The sequence below is a fragment of the Jaculus jaculus genome, chromosome 1, assembly GCF_020740685.1.
Source record: "Jaculus jaculus isolate mJacJac1 chromosome 1, mJacJac1.mat.Y.cur, whole genome shotgun sequence".
In the NCBI taxonomy this organism is placed as follows: domain Eukaryota; kingdom Metazoa; phylum Chordata; class Mammalia; order Rodentia; family Dipodidae; genus Jaculus; species Jaculus jaculus.
The window spans coordinates 303,731,318-303,756,189 of NC_059102.1; the positions used below are offsets into that span (position 1 = coordinate 303,731,318).

At 38.7% G+C, this 24,872-nt stretch overlaps 2 protein-coding genes and 1 non-coding gene across 4 annotated transcripts in view; 2 read left to right on the forward strand and 1 right to left on the reverse strand.

Moving 5' to 3' along the window:
- Ankrd45 (ankyrin repeat domain 45) overlaps window positions 1–23,959 on the forward strand; it is a 39,590-nt gene extending 15,631 nt beyond the window's left edge. Inside the window, exons 3-6 of one of the 2 annotated variants that reach the window (XM_045135242.1) lie at window positions 3,622–3,789; window positions 15,082–15,176; window positions 17,574–17,712; window positions 23,747–23,959. In XM_045135242.1, the coding sequence (XP_044991177.1) occupies window positions 3,622–3,789; window positions 15,082–15,176; window positions 17,574–17,712; window positions 23,747–23,931 (587 nt within the window). In that variant the 3' untranslated portion in view covers window positions 23,932–23,959. Of the gene's footprint in view, window positions 1–3,621; window positions 3,790–15,081; window positions 15,177–17,573; window positions 17,713–20,383; window positions 20,559–23,746 lie in introns of those variants that run through there. The other variant, XM_045135236.1, reaches the window with a different exon arrangement.
- Tex50 (testis expressed 50) lies at window positions 5,712–7,474 on the reverse strand. The gene is made up of 2 exons (XM_012948813.2): window positions 7,154–7,474; window positions 5,712–5,960 (listed from the first exon to the last, which is right to left on the reverse strand). Exons 1-2 carry the CDS (start codon window positions 7,472–7,474, stop codon window positions 5,712–5,714), a joined length of 570 nt encoding a protein of 189 aa, XP_012804267.1.
- On the forward strand, window positions 14,357–14,463 carry LOC123458222. Its single transcript, XR_006635519.1, has one exon. It is a non-coding gene; the product is annotated as a U6 spliceosomal RNA (small nuclear RNA).
- Window positions 23,960–24,872: the final 913 nt, after the last annotated feature.

Here is a 24,872-nt window from a genome sequence, read left to right on the forward strand (position 1 = left end):
GAGAGAGAGAGAGAGAATTGGAATACCAGGGCATCCAGCCACTGCAAATGAATTCCAGACGCATGGGCCACCTTGTGCATCTGGTTTACACGGGTCCTGGGGAATCAAATCTGGGTCCTTTGGCTTTTGCAGGCAAGTGCCTTAACAACTAAGCCATCTCCCCAGCCCTATGTCTTTTTTGATTCAGTAATTTATTTTTTCAGATGACACATAAAAAAATCCTTGGTCATGGCAGAAAATCAAGCAATCATCTCCAACAAATAAGGAATATACATTCTCTTCAGACCCAGATGAAGTATTCTCTAAAAATTGATCAAATATTGAGCCATAAAGGAAGTCTCAATAAATAAATATCAAATAGTCTGTAGCATGCAGTCTTTAGTCTCTGGCCACAATAAAATAAAATTAGAAAAGAGTAACAAAAAAATAACTGACAGTCTTCAATAATTTTGAAAACAAAAACTTACTGTAAAACATCTGTTGATCCCAGGAGATATAATTAAGGAATATTTCACTGACAATAGGACCATTGTTTATCAGGACCTGTAAAATGTAACTAAAATTCAGTTCTGATTTCTGTATTTTTAAGAAACGCTTAAAATCAGGAAGCAGGGGCTGGAGAGATGGCTCAACAGCTAAGGTACACAAAGTGGCACATGCATCCAAGTGCATTTGCAGTGGCTAGAGTCCCCAGTGCACCCATTCTTTCTCTCTGTCATTCCTTGCAAATAAATAATTTTTAAAAATCTATACAAAAAACATTTAACTCATTAAGTTAGAAAAACAACTGAATACCAAAGAAAGTAAACCAAAGGAAGCAAATGAAAAAAAAAAAAAAAGTAGAACATTAACATAGAAAAGCAACCCCACAAGATTAAGCTGGGTGTGTGATTACTGGTCTGTGATCCCAGCCAGAGGAGCTTACTGCTTTGGCTAAAATGTAAATTTTCATAATATTGATTCTTCCCAACTGTGAGCAGCGTTTATGTGTGTGCGTGTGTGTTTAAATTTCTTTCATTAGTGATTGATGATTTTCATTATAGAGATCTTTCTCTTCTTTGGTCATATTTATTCTTAAGTTCTTTTTGTAACTCTTGTAAATGTGATTGCTTTCTTGATTTTTTCAGTTCAGATAATACCGTTGTCTATCTATCTATAGTTCTTATATATTTTTGCTGAGTTTTTTTTTTGTTTGTTTGTTTGTTTTTTGAGGTAGGGTCTCACTCTAGCCCAGGCTGACCTGGAATTCACTATGGAGTCTCAGGGTGGCCTGGAACTTACAGTGATCCTCCTACCTCTGCCTCCCAAGTGCTGAGATTAAAGGCATGCACCACCACGCCCGGCTTTGCTGAGTTTTTAGTTTTTCAACTTAAAAAAATATTTTATTTTTATTTATTTATTTGACAGAAAAAGAGGGAGGGAGGAAGGGAAGAAGAGACAGAGACAGAGAGAATGGGCATGCCAAGGCATAACTTGGGAACAGAAGACTGCCCTCCCAATTTATTACATCTTCCCCATCCAGGATCTGAAAGTAAACATCTTTGGGTTTCCCTTAATACTGCAGTGTTTTACATATGTACTTTCCATCTGACAAACCAGGTGCTACACAAAGCCAGGTTTCCTGAGATGCTGGGAGAATGCAAGGTTATTCTAGTGCAAGGAATGCCCAGGCAGACATAAACTGGACATTGGTCAGACAAGTTCACCTACCAGTAAACATGTTTCCTGTGCAAGGAACTTTCTGGTTATGTATTGGAGAAGGCATAATTCAGTCTGCCTGGTAAGAGTCATGTGAGAGACACATGGCTATTGTGCTAGAAAACCCAGTTTAGGTAAGAAAATTTTGTTTTCTTACGGCACTGGAAATTGAATCCAGGGCCTTGTACATGGGCAGACATTATGTCATTGAACTATGCCCCTTGCCCTGGCATCCCAGTTTAATTGCAGTCTCTCAAAGCAAGTTAAAACAATTACCTTTGAATTTTTTTTTTTTTTTCCTAGGTAGGGTCTCACTCTAACCCAAGCTGACCTGGAATTCACTATGGGGTCTCAGGTTGGCCTCGAACTCATGGCGATCCTCCTACCTCTGCCTCCCAAGTGCTGGGAATAAAGGCTTGTGCCACCACACCCGGCTTGCCTTTGAATTTTTAAAAATCAATCATAAGAAAGATTTTGAAGGGGCTGGAGAGATGATTTATCAGTTTAGGCGCTTGCCTGAAGAGCCTAAGGACCTGAGTTCAATTCCCCAGTATCCATATAAAGCCAAATGCACAAAGTGGTTTCATGTGTCTGGAGTTCATTTGTAGTGACTAGAGGCTCTGTTGCACCCATTATTTCTCTATCTGCCTCTTTCTTTCTCTTTCTGCTAAATAAATAAGTGAAAAGACACTGAAGATGCATTCTGTTCAGCAGTCACCTCAGTGAGCCATAGAAATTATTCTAATTTGGTAAGTCATTTCAGCTTTAATTCAAAGGACTAATTTCAAAACCAAAGCATATTCAGTTGTAGTAATTTGAATGATGGTGTTGGTAAAGCCAAGGTAATTAGAGTTTGGTAGAAATGCCTTTAAACCATGGGCTCAGTTGTTCCAAAGTAGATGACTACTAGGGAGGTAGTCATCGTTCTTAGCAGGTGTTCAGGAGCTCAAGTTTCAGGCTGACTTGTGTTGGTGTCCTGTGTTCATCTATTGGCTGTGTTCTTTGAGTAAGTTTCTTAACATCTCTGGACTTTAATTTGCTTATCTGGAAGATGAGGATTATAATAGTTATAACATCATAAAAATTAAATAAATTTACTGTTTTGTTTTGTTTTGTTTTTCAAGATAGGGTCTCACTCTGGCTCAGGCTGACCTGGAATTCACTATGTAGTCTCAGGGTGGCCTTGAACTCACAGCAATCTTCCTACCTCTGCTTCCGGTGTGCTGGGATTAAAAGCATGCACCACCATGCCTGGCTCAATTTATTGTATTTTTAACACTGGGATCTACTGTGCCTGACCTATGGTAATTATTTAAGACTTGATGGTGGGTATACTATAGTACATAAAATAGTCTAGAACAATATACAGATGCACCTTGACTTGATGAAGCCATGACCCAGTAGACTCATCATTCATACATACCATCAATGGGAAATGCATTTAATGTATCTACCTTTCTCATAACTCACAACATTGTTCTTTGGAGAATGTCAGTTGTTTATCCTTGTGATTTCATAGTTAACTGGGAATTGTAGCTCATTGTTGCTTGCCAGCATTAGACCATGTGTTCCTAACCTTGGAAAAAATTCCAAGTATGGGCTAGAGATATGGCTTAACAGTAAGGTGTTGGCCTACAAAGCTAAAGGACCTCGGTTCAATTCCCCAGTACCCACATAAGCCCACACAAGGTGGAGCATGCATCTGGAGTTCATTTGCAGTGGCTGGAAGCCCTGGTGTGCCCATCCCCTCTCTCTCACTTTGCCTCTTTCCATCTCTCAGATAAATAAACAAAAATAAAATATTTTTAAAAATTCCAAGTATGACTTCTGTACCATAATAAACTCAGACTGTCATGTGAAGACAGTTAAGGTGGGCATTGTCTACAGTCTATTTGACCTGATCATCTTCATTCTATTTGTTAGGATATACACTCTTACACTGTGCTGCAGCCTGGGGTCGTCTGGAAACTTTGAAGGCATTAGTGGAACTGGATGTTGATATAGAAGCTTTGAACTTCCGGCAAGAAAAAGCTCGGGATGTTGCTGCTCGGTATTCCCAGACTGAGTGTGTTGAATTTCTGGACTGGGCAGGTATGGAGCTAATGTATTGTTAAACTAATTGAGGCGATGGAAAGAGATGATTAGCATTTTGACCTTCCTGCTAGGCATTTTATTTTCTGTTGACAGTAGTATATGAAAACTACCTTCATTCTCCTTTTTATGCACTTTTCTATTGGCTAAAGCCTTGTACTTAATAAAACTGTATACATTGAAAGCTCATTGGGCCAGGGAGATATCTCAGCAGTTAAAGGCACTTGTTTGCAAAGCCTGGTGACCCAGGTTCAATTCCCTAGTACCTACATAAAACCAGGTGCACAAAATGGTGCATGAGTTTAGAGTGAGTTTGCAGAAGCAGGAGGCCCTGGCATGCCCATTTTCTCCCTATCTCTCTCTTAAATAAAAAATATTTTAAAAAAGAAAGCTTATTAATTTTGCAACATCTAACAATTAAACCATACAACAGTTTTAAACATATATGTTCAAGGCTGCTTTCTGAGAGATCCAGATAAAATATTCCTTAAATGTTTGAAAAATGGCATATTTTAGTAAAATATTTGATTCCCTAGATAGAAAATGTGGTAATAGTAATTAGAAATAATTTTCTTAGACAAAGTAAATTATGGTATTAGTAAATCCAATAATAACTACCCTTACAACAAGGGAAAACTTCTGAGAGCTATCATTTTTAATTTGGTTCCTGATTATATGGGCATTCTAATCATGACAATTTATTGAGCTATACACGTGATTTTTCACTTTTATGGGTATATTATATTTAAATGCAAACATTAAAAAACTATGTGCTGTTTTCAATTTTGCAGTATCTTGCTTGGATCATTCCACAGCTCTGTAGAACACAGCTGGAAGAGCATTTAGGGAGGTGTGTTGTGTAAACAACTTTCATAAAAACCAATGATTATGAACTTCAAAGCATTCATTTTGCATGGTTCTCTGTATTCATGCTTTAAGTAAGCCTTTGTTGAGAGTGCGCTCTGTTAAGTATGTCAGTATTGTAAGTACAGTCAGCTGTTCTTGCCTTCTGTTTATTAGCAGAGCTACAAATCATTCAATGATTACATAAGATTATTAGAAAGACTACTATTGAGAGTAAAAACTGGCAGAGAATGTGTGGAGAAACATAAGTATAACCTCCATTCTGTGGAGAACAGGAAGTCAATATGTTGGGGTTGAGCTGGGCTTTGTAGAATGAACAGGATTTGAATATACAATAAAAAGGAGAAAGGGCATGCACAGTATCTTAGATATGGGAGCAAAAGTGAATGTTGGGAGAAAGTTATAAGATTGTTTTTTTTTTTTTTTTTTGACTGGGCATAGTGGTGCATGCCTTTAATCCCAGCCCTGGGGAGGAAGAGATAGGTGGATCATCATGAGTTTGAGGCTATCCTGAGACTACATAGTGAATTCCAGGACAGAAAAACAAAGCAAAACAAAAAAAATTGTTTTTTGGAACCATAAGTCATGGTTTCCAAAGGTAGGCTATAGCATGATATTAAAGAGTCAAGTCATGGCTTTTTGAAATTGCTTGAGTATAAACACTGGTGTTTCCTTTTGAAGCCTATATGAGCTTGGGCAGGGCACTTAAATTCTCTATACCTGAGTTTTCTGAAAGGGGGATCAGTAATAGTTCATCTTAAGAGTTGTGAAAATTCAATGACATGTAAAGCACTTAGCGCAATACCTGTTAGATGTGGTCAGTGCTTGAAAAAGTTGCTCCTATAGTTACTGCCTGCTATACCCTTACATGCCAGGTTAGGTATTTTAATTTTATTCTGGATCTACTTTAGTAAGGATGGATTTTTTTTCAGTTAATGGAAATCCAGGCTTCTCTGAAAAATTTCAGTAAAAATTGTGGCAAAAATTTTTACAATGGCTCTCCAAAGAAGCCTTGTTATCCTCAGATAAGCTGTCCCAGTAGATTTCTTTTGTAATCTTCATATTTGCCCAAGCTGTATTTGTATCTGCTGAGATTTAGCATCCTTTGACTTCTCTCCTCCTTTACTCTTCTTCCTCTTTAATGTGCGGTGCCTAACTTTCTTAGGAGAATGTTGGGACACCTGCCTCAGGAACTTGGTCATCATTGATGTGGTGTTTAGCAGTCTGCAGAGTACTTGGTCAAAGTCATAGATGGATGGGCTTTCTAGATCATCATCGTATTTATCTAAAGAGGCTTGTTGTTTCAGCTGAAGGGAGAAAAACAAATAATGTCAATTTTTATCTTGCTTCAAATTGAGTTTATATTCTGAATAAATAAACTACAAATGCTCACACATCATTATTTATGCAAACAATAGGCTACTATAGGTCTAAGTGCAGAAGAAATACTCTTTTTGGTGTTCAACCTAAGATCAATCATTATGACCATTAACAGTCATTTAGTGTTTAATACTTGAGTACTCTACCAAGAGAAATTATTTGAATATTGGCAAAATGTTTTCTTTACTAAACAAGATCACTATGTAATGCCATATATGTATATATATGTTACTTGTTTTTTTTTGTTGTTGTTGTAGTGCTGGGTATTGAACCTGGAGCCTTGAGAACACCAAGCAGGTGCTCTACCACTGAGCCACATTCCTAGCCCCAGATATATTTTGAAAATAAGCAAACATTTATAGGCTAAATCATTCTCAAGTTCTAGGTTTTCTGTTTGGTCAATAAGCATTTAAGATTGCCTTAAACTATGGTGCCACCTATTGGCAAAATGGGAAATTAAGAGCTCTATTTCCCAGAAAGTTATCCTAACATTAGAAATTAGTTGACAGTCCTTTAAAAGAGTTCATGCCAGCTTTGTACTTAGCTTTCTTCAGTGGATTCTGAATGCCCCTAAGGGATCTCTTGATCCATATCATTTTATGAGGCAGATGACTTACTTCAGAGAACAGGCAGGCAGCTTCATTTCTTATATTCTATATACTGCTTCTCACTGTTCTTTTGGTGTGTTTTGTAACTTGAAATAAAAGAAAAGAAAAGAAAACACCAGGGCTGGAGGGCTGGCTTAGCGGTTAAGGCATTTGCCTGCAAAGCCAAAGAACCCAGGTTTGATTCCCCAGGACTTACATAAGCCAGATGCATAAGGTGGCGCATGTGTCTGGAGTTCGTTTACAGTGGCTGTAGGCCTTGGTGCGCTCGTTCTCTCTCTCTGTCTCTCTCAAATAAACAAACAAATAAATGAAAAACACCTTTGGATTATTTAAAAAAAACTTTAGGATTCAACACACATTCATCGAGGAGCTGGTATTTGCTCCTCACCATGCTAGCTAATGGGGATGGGGGAGGGAAGGGCTGCAAAGAAGGGTAGCTTTCAAAGAAGCAGATAATCTTTGCCATAAACTTTGAGATTCTATAACTCTTACTGTTTGGGTCACACATTCACCTTTTTTTGGTGTTTCTTCCATTTCATCCATAGGTAATGCACAGATAAAACAAACAAAATTAAAAAAAGAGCTTGTGCTAAAATGTAAATGAGGTATAAAGAACTCTGAAATAGATCCATGCTGGCGAAGCTGCAGAAGAGTCTGTCCAGAGGATAAGGGAGACAGTACGATGGAGGAGGCTTAACCTGCAGATAGTATACTTCTTCAGGAAAAATCTCCCATCCAACCTTTGCCCAGATTGTTCCGTCACAAATGCAGAAGCTCTCGCTGAAGAAGCAGATAAACAACACAGGAATTAGGGTTAGTCCTTGATGAGACATATTCCTGTTGTAGCTGAAAAAAAATTTTGAGTTTAAAAATTGGCCAAAAAAAAAAAGAAAAGAAAATGCCGAGTATTAGTTAATACTGCTTAATTCAAGGCCTTTCAGATAATCTTGCCCATCAGCCAGTTTTACCCAGCACATATACAGTGGTAACCATTCTCTAGCATCATCAGTCATTGTGGCTCACAGATAAGTTTGGTGACATCATAAAGAAATGCACTATAATGAAAAAGTGTCACTCAGCCAATCATCCTAGGTTTCTGAGAGATGCTTTTAGTGTTTTTTTTACTAGAATATTTTGAAGTACTTCTATTTTTAAAATCTGATTAACTTAGTTATAGTTAAATTCAATGATAGATATGCAAGTATACTAATACAATCTCATGACAAAAGTTACTTATATCCTTGAGGCTGGGGAGATTGCTCAGTAGTTAAAGGTTCTTGCTTACAAAGCTTGTTGGCCTGGGTTCAATTACCCCACCACCCATGGGAAACTGGGTGGGCATTTGTTTGCATCAACAGGAGACCTGGAGATCCTGTGTTGTATGTAATTACTTTCTCTTTGCTGGGATTGAAAGTAACTGATGGGAGGAAAGCCTTTATTTTGGCTTATAGTCTCGAGGGGAAGCTTCATGATGGCAGGAGGATGCATGACATGAGCAGAGGCTGGACATCACCTCTGAGATAGCCAGTTTACAATAGTAGCAACAGAGTGAGCCATACTTTGGCAAGCTATAACACCCAAAATCCACCCCCAATAATACACACCTCCCAATTTGCCACCAGCTAGAGACCAAACATTCAAACACATGAGTTTATGGGAGAGATCTGATTCAAACCACCACACCCTGGTACACCATGGCCCCTCCAAACACATAGGCAAATAAATTTTAAAAAATCTCCGATGTGGCATAGTCAGGTAATGAGTGAGGGGTGCTGACAGTGGTATGGTATATGGAAAAAGATGGATGTTGAGGTGGCCTGGTATATGACAAAAGGTGGGATGTAGCTTTTGTTTTAAGGAGCTTATAACTTCAGATAAAAACAAAAGCCAAAGTAGTAACAAAAGTTATGATAGGGATGGAGAGATTGCTTAGTGGTTAAGGCACTTACCTGCACAGCCAAAGGATTCAAGTTCGATTCTTCAGTACCCACATAAAGCCAGATACACAAAGTGGTGCATGTGTCTGGAGTTGGTTTGCAGTAGCTAGAGGCCCTGGCATGCCCATTGTCTCTTTATATATAGCTGCCTCTTTATCTTTCTCAAGTAATAAGTAAAATATTTTCAAAACTATTTTAGGGGGCTGGAGGGATGGCTTAGTGGTTAAGGGACTTGTGTGAAAAGCCTGAAGACCCATGTTCGACTCTTTAGGTCCTATGTAAGCCAATGCACAAGGTGATGCAAGCGTGTAAGGTCGCACATGCTCACAAGTTGACACATGTGTCTAGAGTTCAATTACAATGGCTGGAGGACCTGGCTTGCTAATTCTTTCTCTCTTTCTCTCACTCTCGCTCTTGCTCTCTTTCATAAAAAGTAGGGTAGTCTGTTGGGCTTGCCTAAAAAAAAATTAGGGTTGGAGAGATGGCTTAGCAGTTGAGGCACTTGCCTGTGAAGCCTAAGGACCCAGGTTCATTTTTCCAGAATCCATGTAAGCCAGATGCACATGGTGGTGTATGCATCTGTAGTTTGTTTGCAGTGGCTAGTGGCCCTGATGCACACATTCTCATTCTCTCTAATAAGTAAATAAACAATTAAATATTAAAAATATGGGCTGGAGAGATGGTTTAGCGGTTAAGCGCTTGCCTGTGAAGCCTAAGGACCCTGGTTCGAGGCTCGGTTCCCCAGGTCCCACGTTAGCCAGATGCACAAGGGGGCACACGCGTCTGGAGTTTGTTTGCAGAGGCTGGAGGCCCTGGCGCGCCCATTCTCTCTCTCTCCTTCTATCGGTCTTCCTCTCTGTGTCTGTCGCTCTCAAATAAATAAAAAAAAATATTAAAAATATGATAGTATAAAATGAGGTTTATATCAATTATGAACAGTCACAAAAGCAACAAGTTCTGCCTGGGGGAATTACAAGATTTAGTAGAAGTGTATTTGCTTGGTCCTTGAAGAGTAAGTGGGATTTTGGTGGGTAGTAATGTGAAGACAACATCTTAGAACCACCAAGAAATTCTGTGTAAGTGTACATCAAATAGCTAAGTGCTAGTTATGTGTTAAGTATTGCTCTAGGAATAGATAGTACATAAGTAAATCAAAAATAAAACAGGAGGTTACTATTTACTATAGAGACAAAATTATGGCTATCTAAACCTGTATATCTATGGAGAAAAATAGAGTGGTAAAGGGGAAGTAAGTGCCTCTAGCTGCTGATTCATCTCTCCAGCTCATGGTAAGGGGGTTGAGAAGTTGCCAACAACAAGTGTGTGTGTGTGTGTGTGTGTGTGTGTGTGTATGAGAAAGAGAGTGTGTGTTATTAAGAGACATCTTGGATAAGGGAATGCTTGAATAGAGATTTGAAGGCACCAAAGGAGGGAGCCATGATGGGAGGCACAATATGAAGGAATAGAAGTGAATAATGGAAAGACTTTGAAAGAATGTTGGAGAAGATGAAGTTGGCAAGATAGTTTGTGGCTATGTTGATTTTAGAAATCCTTGTATTTTATTCAGTAGGCAGCAGAGAGCAATTTATAGAATTTCAAGGGCTGACAAGATAATAAATTCGGGGCTGGAAGGTAGCTCAGCTGTTAAAGCCTGGGTTTAACTCCCTAGTACCCATATAATGCCAGACACACGAAGTGGTACATGTATGTGAAATTTATTTGCAGTGGCAAGAGGCCTTGATGTACCCATTTTCTGTCTCTCAAACAAATAAATAAAAACCATAAATTTGTGCTGGAGAGATAGTGATTGAGGTGCTTGCCTGTGAAGCCTAAGGATCCAGGTTCTATTCTTCATGTCCCATGTAAGCCAGATGCACAAGATGGCGCATGCATGTGGAGTTCATTTGCAGTGGCTAGAGGCCCTGATGTGCTCATTCTCTCGCTTGCAATCTCTGTCCTTCCCTTTCTTTGTCTCTAATAAATAAAATTAAAAACTTAAAAAAACCCATAAATTAATTGATTATTTTACTGTGAACTGGCACTATGCTGAGGTATTTGCCTGCATTACACCATATGTCATAATTGCTTTGTATTATGTATGATAATATATATATATATATATATATATATATATATATATATACACACACAGTCTATAGTATATGCTATTTAATATATAATTATGATATATGCCATAATTCTCACAACTACTTTTTGAGGGCTATAGTATAATATTTCCATATTATTTTTAAAATATTTTACTTTTTAATATTTATATTTATTTATTTATTTATTTGACAGAGAAAGAGGGAGGGAGAGAAGAGAGCGAGAGAGAGAGAATGGGTGTGCTAGGGCCTCCATCCACTGCAAACAAACTCCAGACATGTGTGCCGCCTTGTACATCTGGCTAACGTGGGTCCTGGGGGATCAAACCTGGGTCCTTTGGCTTTGCAGGCAAATGCCTTTAACCACTAAGCCATCCTTCCAGCCCTAAAAAATATTTTATTATTTTATTTTATATTTTTATTTATTTGAGAGAAAGAGAAAAGAGAGAATAGGCATGCTAGGGCTTCCAGCTGCTGCAGATGAGCTCTAGGCCCATGTACCACCCTATGCATCTTGGCTTATGTGGATCCTGGAGAATCAAACCTTGGTCCTTTGGCTTTTTACACAAGCACCTTAACTGCTAAGCCATCTCTCTGTTCCAATATTTCCATTTTATAAATGAGGGAACTGTTATGAATGGTTAGGTTGTGGGTGTTAGTTCATGCTTGCAGTAAGCTCCTTTCTTTATCAAGTCACCTAAAATAAAAAAATAATGTATTTGTTGGCTAATTGCCCTTACAGGACAATTCCTTTAGTCTTCTTGTCCAACTGATTTCCATTCTGCTTTGAAATTCTGGACTTACTACTAATTCCAAGTCACCTAACTAATGGAGCCTAAACTTAAGCATTTTATTCCAATTTAATAAATTGTTTATGTTTACAACATGAATGATGAATTTGAAGCTGTGAAGAGTTGCAAGCAAGAAGACCATTTGATTGGTCCATGATCATTAATGCTATTCCAGATATGGGACTGAATTTGACTATGGAAGGTACTTTTATTATGTCCATTTAATAGACAGGCAGATGACTTCAAGTATTTGAATGACTTGAATTTCTTGTTTGAAGTTTCATGAACTTATTTACACCAACTGTGGTTGGCTGAATAATGGTCACAAAGGTATCTACATCAATTGAACCTTTGGGTATTATATGGCAAAGGGACTTTCAGATATACAACTAAGTGAAGGATCTTGAAATGGGGAGATTAACCTTGGTTAATCAGGTGGGACTTAAGTGCAATGACAAGTGTTCTTATAGCAGAAGGTGGAGGGATGTTCATTGTAGAAGAAGAGAAGGTGATGTGTTCATCAAGTGGACATTGAAATGACATGCTTTGAAAATATACAAAGCAGTCAAGAAGTAACAGTGAGATTAGAAGATGATGAAGATGAAGAAGATGAACTGATTTGCCTTCAGAGTTTCCAGAAGGAAGTGCCCTTCTCATATTTTGGCTATAACCCAATGAAACTGAATTGGGCTACTGGCTCCACAACAGTAAAGGAATATATGACTGTGATTTTAACCTAATAAATCTATGATAACTTGTTACAGAAGGCATAGGAAATTTGTACTGATTTTTCTACCTGGATATGAGTTGTTGCTATAACAAATACCCAGAAATGTGGAGGTGGCTTTGGAATTGGGTAATGAGTAGATGGCTGGAAGAGATTTAAAGTTCACAATAGAAAAAACCTGGGTAGCCCTGACCACTGTGTTGTTAGACATGTGTACAACAAAAGGCACTATTGAGGGCTTAGAGGGAAATTAAGAATATATTCTTGGAAATGGAGGTTAATACAGTTTTGTTATATCACATCAGAAAGTTTAGCTGGACCAGGCCCTGACATGTGAAAAGCAAAACTTGTAAGGATAAGTGTGGGTATTTGGATGAAGTTAAAAAAAAATATTGGAGGCATGGGTTAATAGTTTTTGTTTTGTTGCTTATAGTAAAATGTGGAAAGAAAGACATAAATTAAAGGAAAAACTCTTAAGCAAAAGGGAAATGGGTTTTGATGGTATAGGAATTCTTCAACCTGTCTAAATTATCAAAAGAGCTGCAATGATTTTGAAATGTGACTCCTATGGGTTCCTGTATTAAAAGGTTTGGTCCTAGCTTGGCACAATTGGTAATTGTTGGAAACTTGAATAGGAGGAGCCTAGTGGGAGGTGTTCTGGTCCCTGGAGATGTGCCCTTGAGTGAAGATTAATGGGACTGCAGCCACTTCCTGTTCCGCTCTTTTGTTCTGAGCTACTAGGGGAATGGCTTTGCTCCTGTGTGCTACCACACCTGTTACATGAGCTGTTTTACCATAGCCTCAAACAACAGGACCAGCTATCCCGGGACTCAAACCTGCTAAAACTTGAGTCAAACCAACTTTCCTCTCTCTTTCCTTCCTGCCCTTCTATCCTCTTTCCCTCCCTTCCTTCTTTTTTGAGGTAGGGTCTCGCTCTAGCCCAGGCTGACCTGGAATTCACTATGTAGTCTCATGTTGGCCTCAAACTCACAGTGATTCTCCTACCTCAGCCTCTCAAGTGCTGGGATTAAAAATGTGCACCACCACTCCTGGCTAAAAAAACAAAATTATTCTTTCTTTATAAGTTTATCATTTCAGATGTTTTGTTATAGTAATAACCAGCTAACAGATGCTGAAAATTAAGAGACCCCTCTGGCAAGTAATTTTAGAGGGCTGGAGAGATGGTTTAGTGATTATGATCTTTGCCTGTGAAGCCTAAGGACTCATGATCTACTCTCCAGATCCCATGTCTCTGTCTCTGTGTCTGTCTCTGTCTCTCTGTCTCTCTCTCTTTCTGTTTGTAAATAAATAAAAATATTTTTTAAAAAGAGAGAGATGGCTGGAGAGATGGCTTAGCAGTTAAGGCACTTGCCTGCAAAGTGTAAGGACCCATGTTTGACTCTCCACTTAAACCAGCTGCATAAAGGCGAGGCAAGCTCATGCCCAATAGGTGATGCAAGCATCTGGAGTTCCATTTCAGTGGCTGAGGACCTGGAGAGCCAATTCTCTTTTTCTCCTTTCTGTCTCTTTCACAGCAGACACACACACACACACACAGAGAATTGGTGCACCAGGGCCTCAGCCATTGCAATGAAACGCCAGGCGCCTGCGCCAACTAGTGGTTATGTGCAGCCTTACGTTTGCCTTACTTTTGCGCAAACCACTGAGTCATTCCTCCAGCCCTGTTTTCCCCTTTTTGAATGGCAGTATCTATGATGCAGTGGTCTGACCCACCACTGTAGTTTGAAAGATGATATTTTCTGTGGAGTGTTAGTCAACTTCTTGTTGCTGGGACCAAATACCTGACAAAAATGACAAAGAGGCCGGCAGTGGCGGCGCACACCTTTAATCCCAGCACTCGGGAGGCAGAGGTAGGAGGATCACCGTGAGTTCAAGGCCAGCCTGAGACTCCATAGTGAATTCCAGGTCACCCTGAGCTAGAGTGAGACCCTACCTCAGAAAAAAAAAATGACAAAGAGGGGGATGTGCATCTACAATTTACAAGACTCGGCTAGTCATTGAGGAATATTCTAAGTCCTTTCATTTGTTTTGGTCTTTGATTTCTCTCAGCTTAGTATAACTTTAGTTAAAAGCAAGTTTTGCACACTTTGTAATAACATTTACTACAAGTACTATAATGAATAAAATTTTAATTGTGCTCGCTTCGGCAGCATGTATGCTAAAATTGGAATAATACAGAGAAGATTAACATGGCCCCGGTGCATGGATGACAAGCAAATTCATGAAGCGTTCCATATTTTTTGACCCAAAAAGCAACATACTGCTGAAAAGAAGTGACAGTGGAGTGTCCAGCACTGAAACATTTCTCACACACCCTCCAAAACATTTTTTTGTTACTTTTCTTTTCTCCAGAGTAAAGTTTTTCACAGTAAACTTTTTTTTCTTCTTCTTCTTCTTTTTTTTTTTTTTTAAAAAAACTTTATTTATTTATTTTGGTTTTTCGAGGCAGGGTCTCACTCTAGCTCAGACTGACCTGGAATTTACTATGTAGTCTCAGGGTGGCCTCGAACTCACAGTGATCCTCCTACCTCTGCCTCCTGAGTGCTGGGATTAAAGACATGTGCCACCACGCCTGGCTCAGAGTAAACATTGTTAATAGAGATGGTCAGTTTGGGATCAAGTGTCACATTTTATATTTTCTTTTTTCCTCAACAATTTTAGCACAATCGTAGCAGCATCTGAATGCTTCAGACTGACCTGCTCCCCAAGTGCTGTCATTTTAAACTTCAGCCAAAATGATGACAAGGGCCTCTGGTACATACACTCTTCACAGAGTTCTGGATGTAGAATGGACCTCATGAATAGTACAGCATGTGATTTTGTCTTTATCTTGTGTGTTTTACTGTCCTGTTCTTCCAGATGCAAGACTGTCTTTGAAAAAATATATTACAAAGTTCTCTATGGCCGTTACGGAGACAGAAAAGGGAGTAGGAAAGTTCCTTAAGGAAGACAAGGTGCTGTATTATGATTATTGCTTGTTTTAAGTCTTTTGAGAATTGTCTTAAATCTTAATTTCCACATTCATGTTTCAGAGGTAGGTGATAGTCCTTACTGCATTGTCTCCTTCCCTTTTGCCTTTTCTTCACTCTCTTCTCTCTTTCTATTCCTTCTTTTCCTTCCCTCATAAGCTACTGATTAGGGAGAGACTGTTCAAAATTAAAATGAAACAGATGGAAATATTATAATTGATAGCATAAATAAATGTTAAAAATGTGTTGAATAAAAGAAAATTAAAGATGGGTTGGAGAAATGGCTTAGCGGTCAAGGTGCTTGCCTACAAAGCCAAGGGACCTTGGTTTGAGTCCTCAGGACCCACATAAGCCAGATGCACAAGGTGGTGCATGTGTCTGGAGTTCATCTGCAGTGGCTGGAGGCCCTGGTGCACCTATTATCTCTCTCTCTCTCTCTCAAATAAATAAGCAAATAAATGTATCTTTTAAAAAAAGAAAATAAAAGGTGACATGGGGTTTAAATTTTTTTCATTTATTTTTTTGCCATTCTGACACTTTCACACATGTATATAGTACATTTTCATCTTATTTTTTCCAGTTATCCTCTCTTATCCCTCTCCCCTTCCCATTAACATACTTCTTCCCTATTAATCCCCACATTACATTTATGTTCTTTTTACCCATTGAGTTAAATTAGAGTTGCTTGCATGATTATGGGTGGATGGTTATTTACTGTGAAATGGGCAACTTACCACTGGCTACATCACTGATGAACCTGACTTCCCTCTTGCAGTAACCATTAGCTGCCATTAGCTATGCTGGGAGCTCTGAAGTCTTAGGTATCCTCCCCCCATCAATGGTGAAGCATTGAGAGGCTGTCTTGTGCAGGAAAACACAGGTGTTGTGACTTGATGAATGTAACAGCCATGTCATTTCCAGAAGACAGTGTTTCATGGCCCTCCATCCTTTGCTCTCACATTCTTTTCATCCCTTTTCTGTGAGGTTCTCTGAGCCTTGGAGGGGTGGTTTAGATGTGTTTAAGGCTAAATACAGACTACTCACATAATTCTCCACAATTTTTCTAGCTATATATCTTCACATTAACCACTGCCTATTGTAGCACAAAACCTGTGATCAAGGCTTTAAACATCACTAATCCATGCAAATAAATATGAATAAGTTTTTATAAAACTATAAAACAAAATCAAACTGTATCATTTCAGGCTACTGGTAATAATTGTTTAAGGACACCATTTAAAAATGTAAAGCTGGGCTGGAGAGATGGTTAGTGGGTTAGAGATGGCCTGAGAGGGTCTAATTAGCCCCAAGTTTAATCCCCTAGAACCCATGTAAAAAGTAGGACATGGCCACATATGCCTGTAACCCCAGCCCCGTGGGGAGCAGAAATGGGAGAATCTTGGCCCAAAAGTGGCAGCTCAGAATGCAGAGGAAGGGGAAGAGTGGAGCTTTGTGGCATGCTATCGTAGAGACCTGACATGGTGATTGCACTTGTGGACCCACAGCAGCTGCGGTCACCTGCACAAGACTTGCACAAGATTGGGCCCATTGACCTTTCTCTATGGGTAGGGGAGGGGCCCATGAAGTAGTTCATGATTTCCTGGGGAGATGGATTTTCAGTGATATAACCACTGGCAAGTTGACCATGCTCCAGAAAGAGTCATACACACACAAAACAATACATGAAAGTAGGAGGGCTAGATACACAAAGTGGCGCACGCATCTGGAGTTCGTTTGCAGTGGCTAGAGGCCCTGGCACAGCCATTTTCTCTCCTTCTTGCAAATAAATCAAATATTTTAAAAATCATTTAAAAAAACACTTAAAAAAGATTGGGGCGAGGGGGCTGGAGAGATAGCTTAGCAGTTAAGACACTTGCCTGCAAAGCTAAAGGACCCAGGTTCAATTCCTCAGGACCCATGTAAGCCAGATGCACAAGGGATGCATGTATCTAGAGTTTGTTTGCAGTGGCTGGAGGCCCAGGTGCCCCTATTCTCTCTTTCTCTCTCTTTCTCTCTGTTTCTACCTGCCTACTTCTCTCTCTCTTTCTCTCAAAAAAAAAAAAAAAAAAAAAAAAAGACTTGGGAAGAAAATGTAGAGCAGTTCAAGGATTCTGTTCAGGTCCATGGTCTGAAGCCATATTTGGCTATTTGAATTTGAATGATGCAAAATTAAATATGGTTTAGAATTCAGTTCTTCAGTCACAAGCTACATCTCTAGTAGTCAAGAACTGAGTGTCTCGAACTGTCACTGGTTTGGATGATGGAGATCTAGAAACTTCTCATCATCACAGAAGTTTCTACCTGATAGGGCCAGTTTAAGAACATTACAATTTTAGTTTTCAATAAGTAAATGAAATATAAATTCACTATTTCTGTCCCTAGAATGCTGTCCTCAATGCATGCCGTGCAAAAAGTGAGTGGTTGGAAACTCATCCAGAAGCTTCCATTGATGAGATTTTTGAGCAGAGACAACAACTAGAAGACACTGTGGCTCCTATCCTTGCAAAAATGCCTGCACCACGTAAGTTTTGGAATAAAAGGTGGTTTGAATGTTAGAAAATAGAATAATTAAGTAAGTTCATTTCTAATATGATTTTAACAACCTTCACTAAATAGCCATTAACTTTATTATGCACACAAACCTATTTAATTATTAATAATAACAAATAAGTGAATTCTTTTCGTAAGATATTCCTAGATATTATCTTCATTGACCATTAATTTTTTTTTTTTTACTTTTTATTTTAGAGAGAGGAAGAGAGAGACACAGAGAAAAAGAATTGACTCGCCAGAGCCCAAGCCACTGAAATTGAACTCCAGATGCTTATGCCACCTAGTGGACATGTGCAATCTTGCAGTTGTCTCACCTTTGTGCGTCTGGCTTATGTGGTATCTGGAGAGTCCAACACGGGTCTTTAGGGTTTGCAGGCAAGTGCCTTAAATGCTAAGACATCTCTCTAGTCTCATTAATTTCTTTTGAGGCTGACCTGGAACTCACTCTGTAGTCCAAGCTGGACTCAAACTCAGCAATCCTATCTCAACCTGGCATAACAGAACTGAGCCACCACACCCGGCAAATTATTAAATTTTATACGATTACTATGCCTTTGATTCTTTTTTTAGATATTGTCTTTCTATGTAGCCCAGGTAGCCTGTGCCTCTTGAGTACTTGGATTCCAGGAGTACACTGCCACACAAGGCTTATGCTTCTAATTTTGATCAATGATACTCAAATAGAAACACATGTCCTTTGGAGAGACAGGATTTCAGAGTCTGAAAAGGATTTTCAGGCTGGAGAGATGGCTTAGCAGTTAAAGTGCTTGCCTTCAAAGCCAAAGGACCCAGGTTACAGTCCCCAGGACCCAGGTATGCCAGATGTACAAGATGGTGCATGCATCTGAAGTTCGTTTCCAGAAGCTAGAGGCCCTGGCACCTGGCCCATATTTTGTCTCTGCCTCTTTCCCTTTCAAATAAATAATACAAATAAAATACCTTAAAAAAAAGGAAAAATATTTTCAACAGTATAATTCTGCATTTGAGAAAAGCCTACCATGGAAATAACACCCTGAGAATGGAAAAATGCATAGATCAGGATCTCAATGGCAGGCATACTTAAGATGTAGAAAATAACAGTTTGTTGAGATATAATTCTCATAAATCATCTTTTAAAAGATCTGAATGATTGTTTTTCAGTATATTCACAAAGTTATATACTTCTCACCATTTCTAACTTTAGGATATTTATCACCTCACAAAGAAACCCTATTCATATTAGAGACACTGCCCATTCCTCCTTCCTACAGCCCCTGACAATTACTAACTTATTTTCAATCCCTATGGATTTGTTCGTTAGTTGGAGATAGTGTCTTACTATGTATCCCTTTCTGGCCTTGAACTCATGATATAAGCCAAGCTGGCCTCAAACTTGCTGTGATCCTCCTGCCTCTACATCACAAGTGTTGGGATTACAGACACAAGCCACTGGTCCTGGTTTGGGCTTGGTTGTTCTGAACTCTTCATAAGTAGAATCATAGCAATATGTATTGTTTCTTACTGGCTTTTCTCACTTAGCATATTGCTATAATATGAATTGTTTTTTCATTCCTTTCCGCGGACAAATAATATTTCTGTACATGGATACAACTTAATTCGTTAATCAGTCAAAGGACATTTGTGTTTCTACGCTTTGGCATGGTATAAATAATGCTACTATATGCTATGGTATACACATTTTTGTATGGCTGTATATTTTCATTTTTGTTAATATAAATTGAAGAAGAATTGCTGGATCCTATGGTAACTATATGTCTAGCCTTTTGAGGAACTGCTAAGCTGTTTTCTATTTTCATCAACAGAACAGAGGATTTCAATTTCTTCGTATGTTTTGTTGTTGTTGTTTGTTTTTGTGGTGGCCTTGAACTCACACTGATCCTTCTACCCCAGCCTCCCAAGTGCTAGGACTGAAGGTGTGTACTACCATGCCTGGTGAATTTCTCCATATCTTTGTTGACATTTATCATTGTCTTTAAGAAATTTTAGTTGTCTTAGTGTGAAGTGATATCTTACAGTGGTTTAGGACAGAAGGGAAGCTGGATTAAGCAGGGGAGAATAATCTGGTTTTCTTTGCAAAATGGATTGGAGAGCGAAGAGAGTAGAGAAAGTGAAACCATACAGTCCTGAAGTGAGAGGATTAAGACCTGAAGCACTAGTTCCAAAGCTCATTTCCTACCTGGTCCATTGCTTCCACTGTGCTGGCCCAACAACCCTCTCCCCTCCCTTCTCACCACTGTGGAAGAATGGGCTTTTTCCTCATGTCCCTTATGAGACAGCCCCTCCAAGCACCTTCACAGCATAAGATACTATGCTAGTTCATGATGGAACCTCTGTAATGATCCTTCATTTTGCAATAAAGAAGCAAAAATGAGAGAGGTTCAGCAGTTTATTCAGAGTTCCTATAGTCATTGGTCAAACTAGGACCAATAATACTGATTATATGGGAAATGTGATTTCACAGCTTTACATATAAAAAAAGAGAGAATACTTAAATTGATATACCAACTCCACTAGGGGTTAATTAATGTGTGGTTCAAGTGGGACATACTTATTCATGCTTGTTGTTTTAAAAACCCGGCTTCATTGTGTTTCATATCACAAGCTGATTAAATGTAATTTTACAATGTGCTTTCTTTCAGGTCAAATGAAAAGTACCAGATCTGTAATCTAAGCTGTACTCACAAGAAAAGTCAATATTGTAATTCTATAAAAACACACAGTTTGTAAAAAGGACACATTTTCTTTGAGTGTCAGAAAAGACAAATCTATTCAAGACAATTGAAGTCAAGAAAATAGTTATGGAGTTTGTTTTTTTTTTTTCCTGAGGTAGTGTTTCACTCTGGCCTAGGCTGACCTGGAATTCACTGAGTTTCAGGGTGGCCTTGAACTCACGGTGATCCTCCTAGTTCTGCCTCCCGAGTGCTGGGATTACAGGTGTGTGCCACCACGCCCGGCTTAGTTACGGAGTTTTGTAAACATCAACCTCCCTCACTTTGTTTCACCCTGTTCAGCTTGCTTATGTCCAGACTCTCGCCTTGCCTCTGCTCCTCCAAGCACAACCCATGCGAATTTCATAAGTACCTGCAGAAAAGCTCAGGGAGGTTTAAATACCATGTAGAGAATCTAAGAATCATCTATGTAACTGAAAAGAAATGTTCATTTATTGGAAAATCCACTTTAAAAACAATTTTGGCTATCTCTAGAGGAAAAAAAGATTGTTCCTCTCAAAAAGAGATTTTATGGAATGATATTCTGGAACAAGAATTATTAAGGATTATTTGAATCGGGCCCTCCTGTTTAAACTGTCCTATTTTATTTCTAAATTAAAATTCACCCATAAGATGGGATACAGTTTCTGAGTAAAGCCTCTGCTTATCTTGAGCCACTTTATATCTTTAAATGAAACATGAATCTGTATAGTTTTTCCTATCCTGGAGGTTTGACAACACAAATACTGTCAGTGGAACCATGTCATTTTTCACCTGTTTTATACTGCTATGGTTTTAAACATCACAATTAGTTACTTATAGATGATTTGAAAGAAGTCTTTTCTAGGCAGTGTAGTCAAGATTCTGAACCTTCTATTTGTGACTTCCTGAAAAAGTTTTTACAGAAAAGAAAATGTTAAAAATTTATTTCTTGTTCTTAGGACTTTCTTACTATGCTCTGTTTTTTTATTTTAAGGAGAAGGAAAATAAATGAGCAATTCAGCAATACTTTGTGATTTGACATTTTCTCAACCATGTTTTTTTTCTTTTTCTTTTTTCTTTTTGTTTTTCGAGGTAGGGTCTCACTCTAGCTCAGGCTGACCTGGAATTCACTATGTAGTCTCAGGGTGGCCTCGAACTCATGGTGATACTCCTATCCTAGCCTCCTGTGTGCTGGGATTAAAGGCGTGTGCCACCATGCCCGGCTCAACCATGTTTTTAAAATAATCCTATTTTCAGTGTTTCCTAAAATTTTAAGTTTTGCAATCTTTTCTCTATGTGAATAGTTCTGATCCAGTTTCCTTAAGCAGACCAGGAAAATAACTCTTATCTCATTTATTCTCTAGTCTCTATTCATTGAATAGAGAAAGAAGGCGATCTGTGATTGTTCCTTTATCTGAGTACAGTATATTTTGAGATGTTCAGTGTACTTTAGGAAGAGGCCAGGTGCCATCTGTGTTGCTTCTATCCCAAGTCTGCACTTCCTGATCCTTGGTCATGAATGCAACAGTGTTTTCCAGATACGGGTTTCTGGTAAGTAGGAAGGGATTCCTAAAACACTCTTTTGAGACCTCTAAGTAGAGAGTGGTATTTTTGCTGATCCCCTAGAATAAAGTAAACCTCTATCTTCCTCTTTTATTTTTCTTTCAATCTTTATCTGCAAACTTTTTATAGCATTTGATACATTTGCTAGCACTCTATTTGTAAAATTCTGTGCATTGGCACCTTTATGCCAGTTGGTCGTGATTCCTCTCTCTTCTCCCATCCACTTTTCTAACTTCCTTCCTGGTGCCTCTATTCCTTGTCTCCAGCTGTGAGAACCTCTCAGAATTCAATTTTGATTCTTGGTGGAACATTTTGTATTGCTCCACCCCATGACCTTCTCTATCTCTGATATTACAAAGAATACAAAGAATGACCTTTTTTTTTTTCCCCTCTCAGGCACTCATAGTGTTGATAGCCTCATTCTGCACTCTATTTAACTGTTCGCATGATTGTCTCTCTGTGTGCATAATGAGCTTATGGAGGAAGGGATATTTTTATCTTTCTCATACCTAAAGAGCTTGTAAGTAGTAAGTTAGTAAATAATAGTTGAATGATTCCACTCTGCTACCTTATTCATAGTAGTTAGTATTATTATATGCATAGATGATATATAGAGCTTGTTTACCTGTACAAAATAGACTCCCAAACCTCATCTGTCTTGCTTATGTTACTATGCCTTTGCAGTTCCCACTCTTCTAATAGATAAGCCACATGCACAGCAAACATTTGACTCTGCCTGCTTTCTCCTCAGACTTTGTGTTGAGTCAGACTTCATCTTGAATATCCTATCCTTTTCCAATATATGGACCTAGTGATTGCCACAGTACTCTTAGATCTCATTTCAAAGATTCCTTTGATGTAAGATCTGAATATTTATCTTTGGATGCAACTTTCATCTATTTTGAGAGAGATAATAACAATTGTTTGTCTATTGCCTATTGCTGCACTGAATTATAGATAGAGTCATAGCAGAGTAAGAATGTCCTTATTCTATGATTTTGATTTTGGTGTTATTTAGGTAGCTGCATGGCATTTTTCTGAACTTTCACAGAGTGCTTACTTTCTGAAAGCACATGCTAATAATTCAAGAAATCCCCCACAGTATTGGAGGAGTCACTCAAAGGCTAATTCAATGTTATGATAAATTCTAGATAGTCATTCTTTGGGTTTTTCTGTTTCTTTGATTAGAAAAGGAAGATAAATGAAGGAAGAAAGCTGATATTGTATCATTGCTACCTACTATCACTGTCATTTAATAAAAGACATTTTAATACCAGAAAACTAGAGAAGATATGATCTCACCATAAATGGAATAAATTAAGCTTTGTTATATGATTTTATGTTAGATTTTTCTCATTTTACCATGCATGTTGTAACTTTTACCATGACTCAGAATTGGCCTTTTGTGTAGCCCTTGACAACCACTGCTAGAGACCAAGCAAAGCAGTTTGCTATTTATTTTAACATAATGCTACAAGTTGTAAAGGACTGATAGTGACTCCAATGTTAAGTCTAAAATATGGAAAGTTGTTTTTTCCAAGATAACCCCATCTCCCAGCTCACATATTTTTCTTACTGTATCTCACTAATATTTCTCTCACAGATGGGTCAAAAATGGGTCTCTGTCTTCTCCTCTTGAACTTAGGCTGGTTTGTGACTATAGTGAAAATGATTTGATGTGACTTCTAAGGCTAGATTGTAAAAGGTGATGTGATTTCTGCCTAGTTTTCTTAAGATGTTTTCTTTTAGAAACCAACCTATGGACAGACCCAAATGGAATAGAATTTCATCCAGCCAGCCATCATTGCCAACCTGTCAGGTGTATGAGCAAGTCATTTTGGAAATGGATTCTTCAGTCAAAATACCCAACAAATGCTGTACAAAGTGAAGACAAACTTTCTCAGAGGAATCCTGCCAAAATTGCAGATTTCTGAGTTAAATAAATGAATGATTCTGTTTTAATCCACTAGTTTTGTATTCATTTGTTATACAGCAATATAATTTATACATTTTTGAACACACAAGTGAGAAATTTGACATAATAAAACCTATAATACATGACATGGAATGGGATGGTAGGTGGAGAGTGTGAATAAAAACCTACAGGCCTCAAGTATAGTATTAGAAGAACCCTTCAGGGCCTCCAGGAAGTGACTAGTGGGAGTTTATAGGACAGAGAGGAAAACATCATTGGAAGCTAGGGGAAAAGGTCCATGTTATGAGATCACAGAGGGGCTGGGGGAGGATGAGTGTACCAGGACCTCCTGCCACTGCAAGCGAACACCAGACATATGACCCACTTTTTGCATCTTAAAATTTCAATATTTAAGTAGTGAGCTCAATGATTTTGTTAAGAATATTTTGGCTGTGTTCCAGTACCACCTAGTTTTTATTTTCTTTTAAAGGTGAAAAGAGAGACATGAGATGAAGAAAGGAACATAACTTTCAAATAAAATTGGAAATATAAAATTGTCGAGACTTCTGGTTAAGATGGCAGTGTAGGCACCATGCCAAAGCAGCCTGGGGGGAAAAAAAGACCAAACAACTCAGCAAAATAAACACTTTTACTAAAAAGTGAGGTGTATAGGAAATTGAAGCAGCAGCGGAGAAGTAGAAGAGATCCAGAGCATCCAGAGCCCGCACAGGCCGGCAAAAGCGCCCCGGCAGCTCCGCCAACAGCAGCAGTGGCAGCGCGACAGAAAGCCGCCAGGCACGGCTCCAGCCACAGGTAAAGCCAGGCGTGGGGATTTTCCCCTCATACCGGCGCTCTCTGCAACTCAAGAAACGTGAAGGGAGAGCGGGAGTGAGCAACAGAGGAGCAGACCACAAGGTAGAAGAACACGTGGAACAGCGAGAGATCCAGAGCAGCTGTGGC

Bases quoted from the DNA above. Each gene is read 5' to 3' on its own strand.
- Tex50 (XM_012948813.2), bottom strand. From the start codon at position 7,474: ATGTCTCATCAAGGACTAACCCTAATTCCTGTGTTGTTTATCTGCTTC. The intron at 5,961-7,153 runs GTGAATGTGTGA...TTCTCCCTTCAG, and splicing joins GGAAGAAACACCAAAAAAAG to CTGAAACAACAAGCCTCTTT.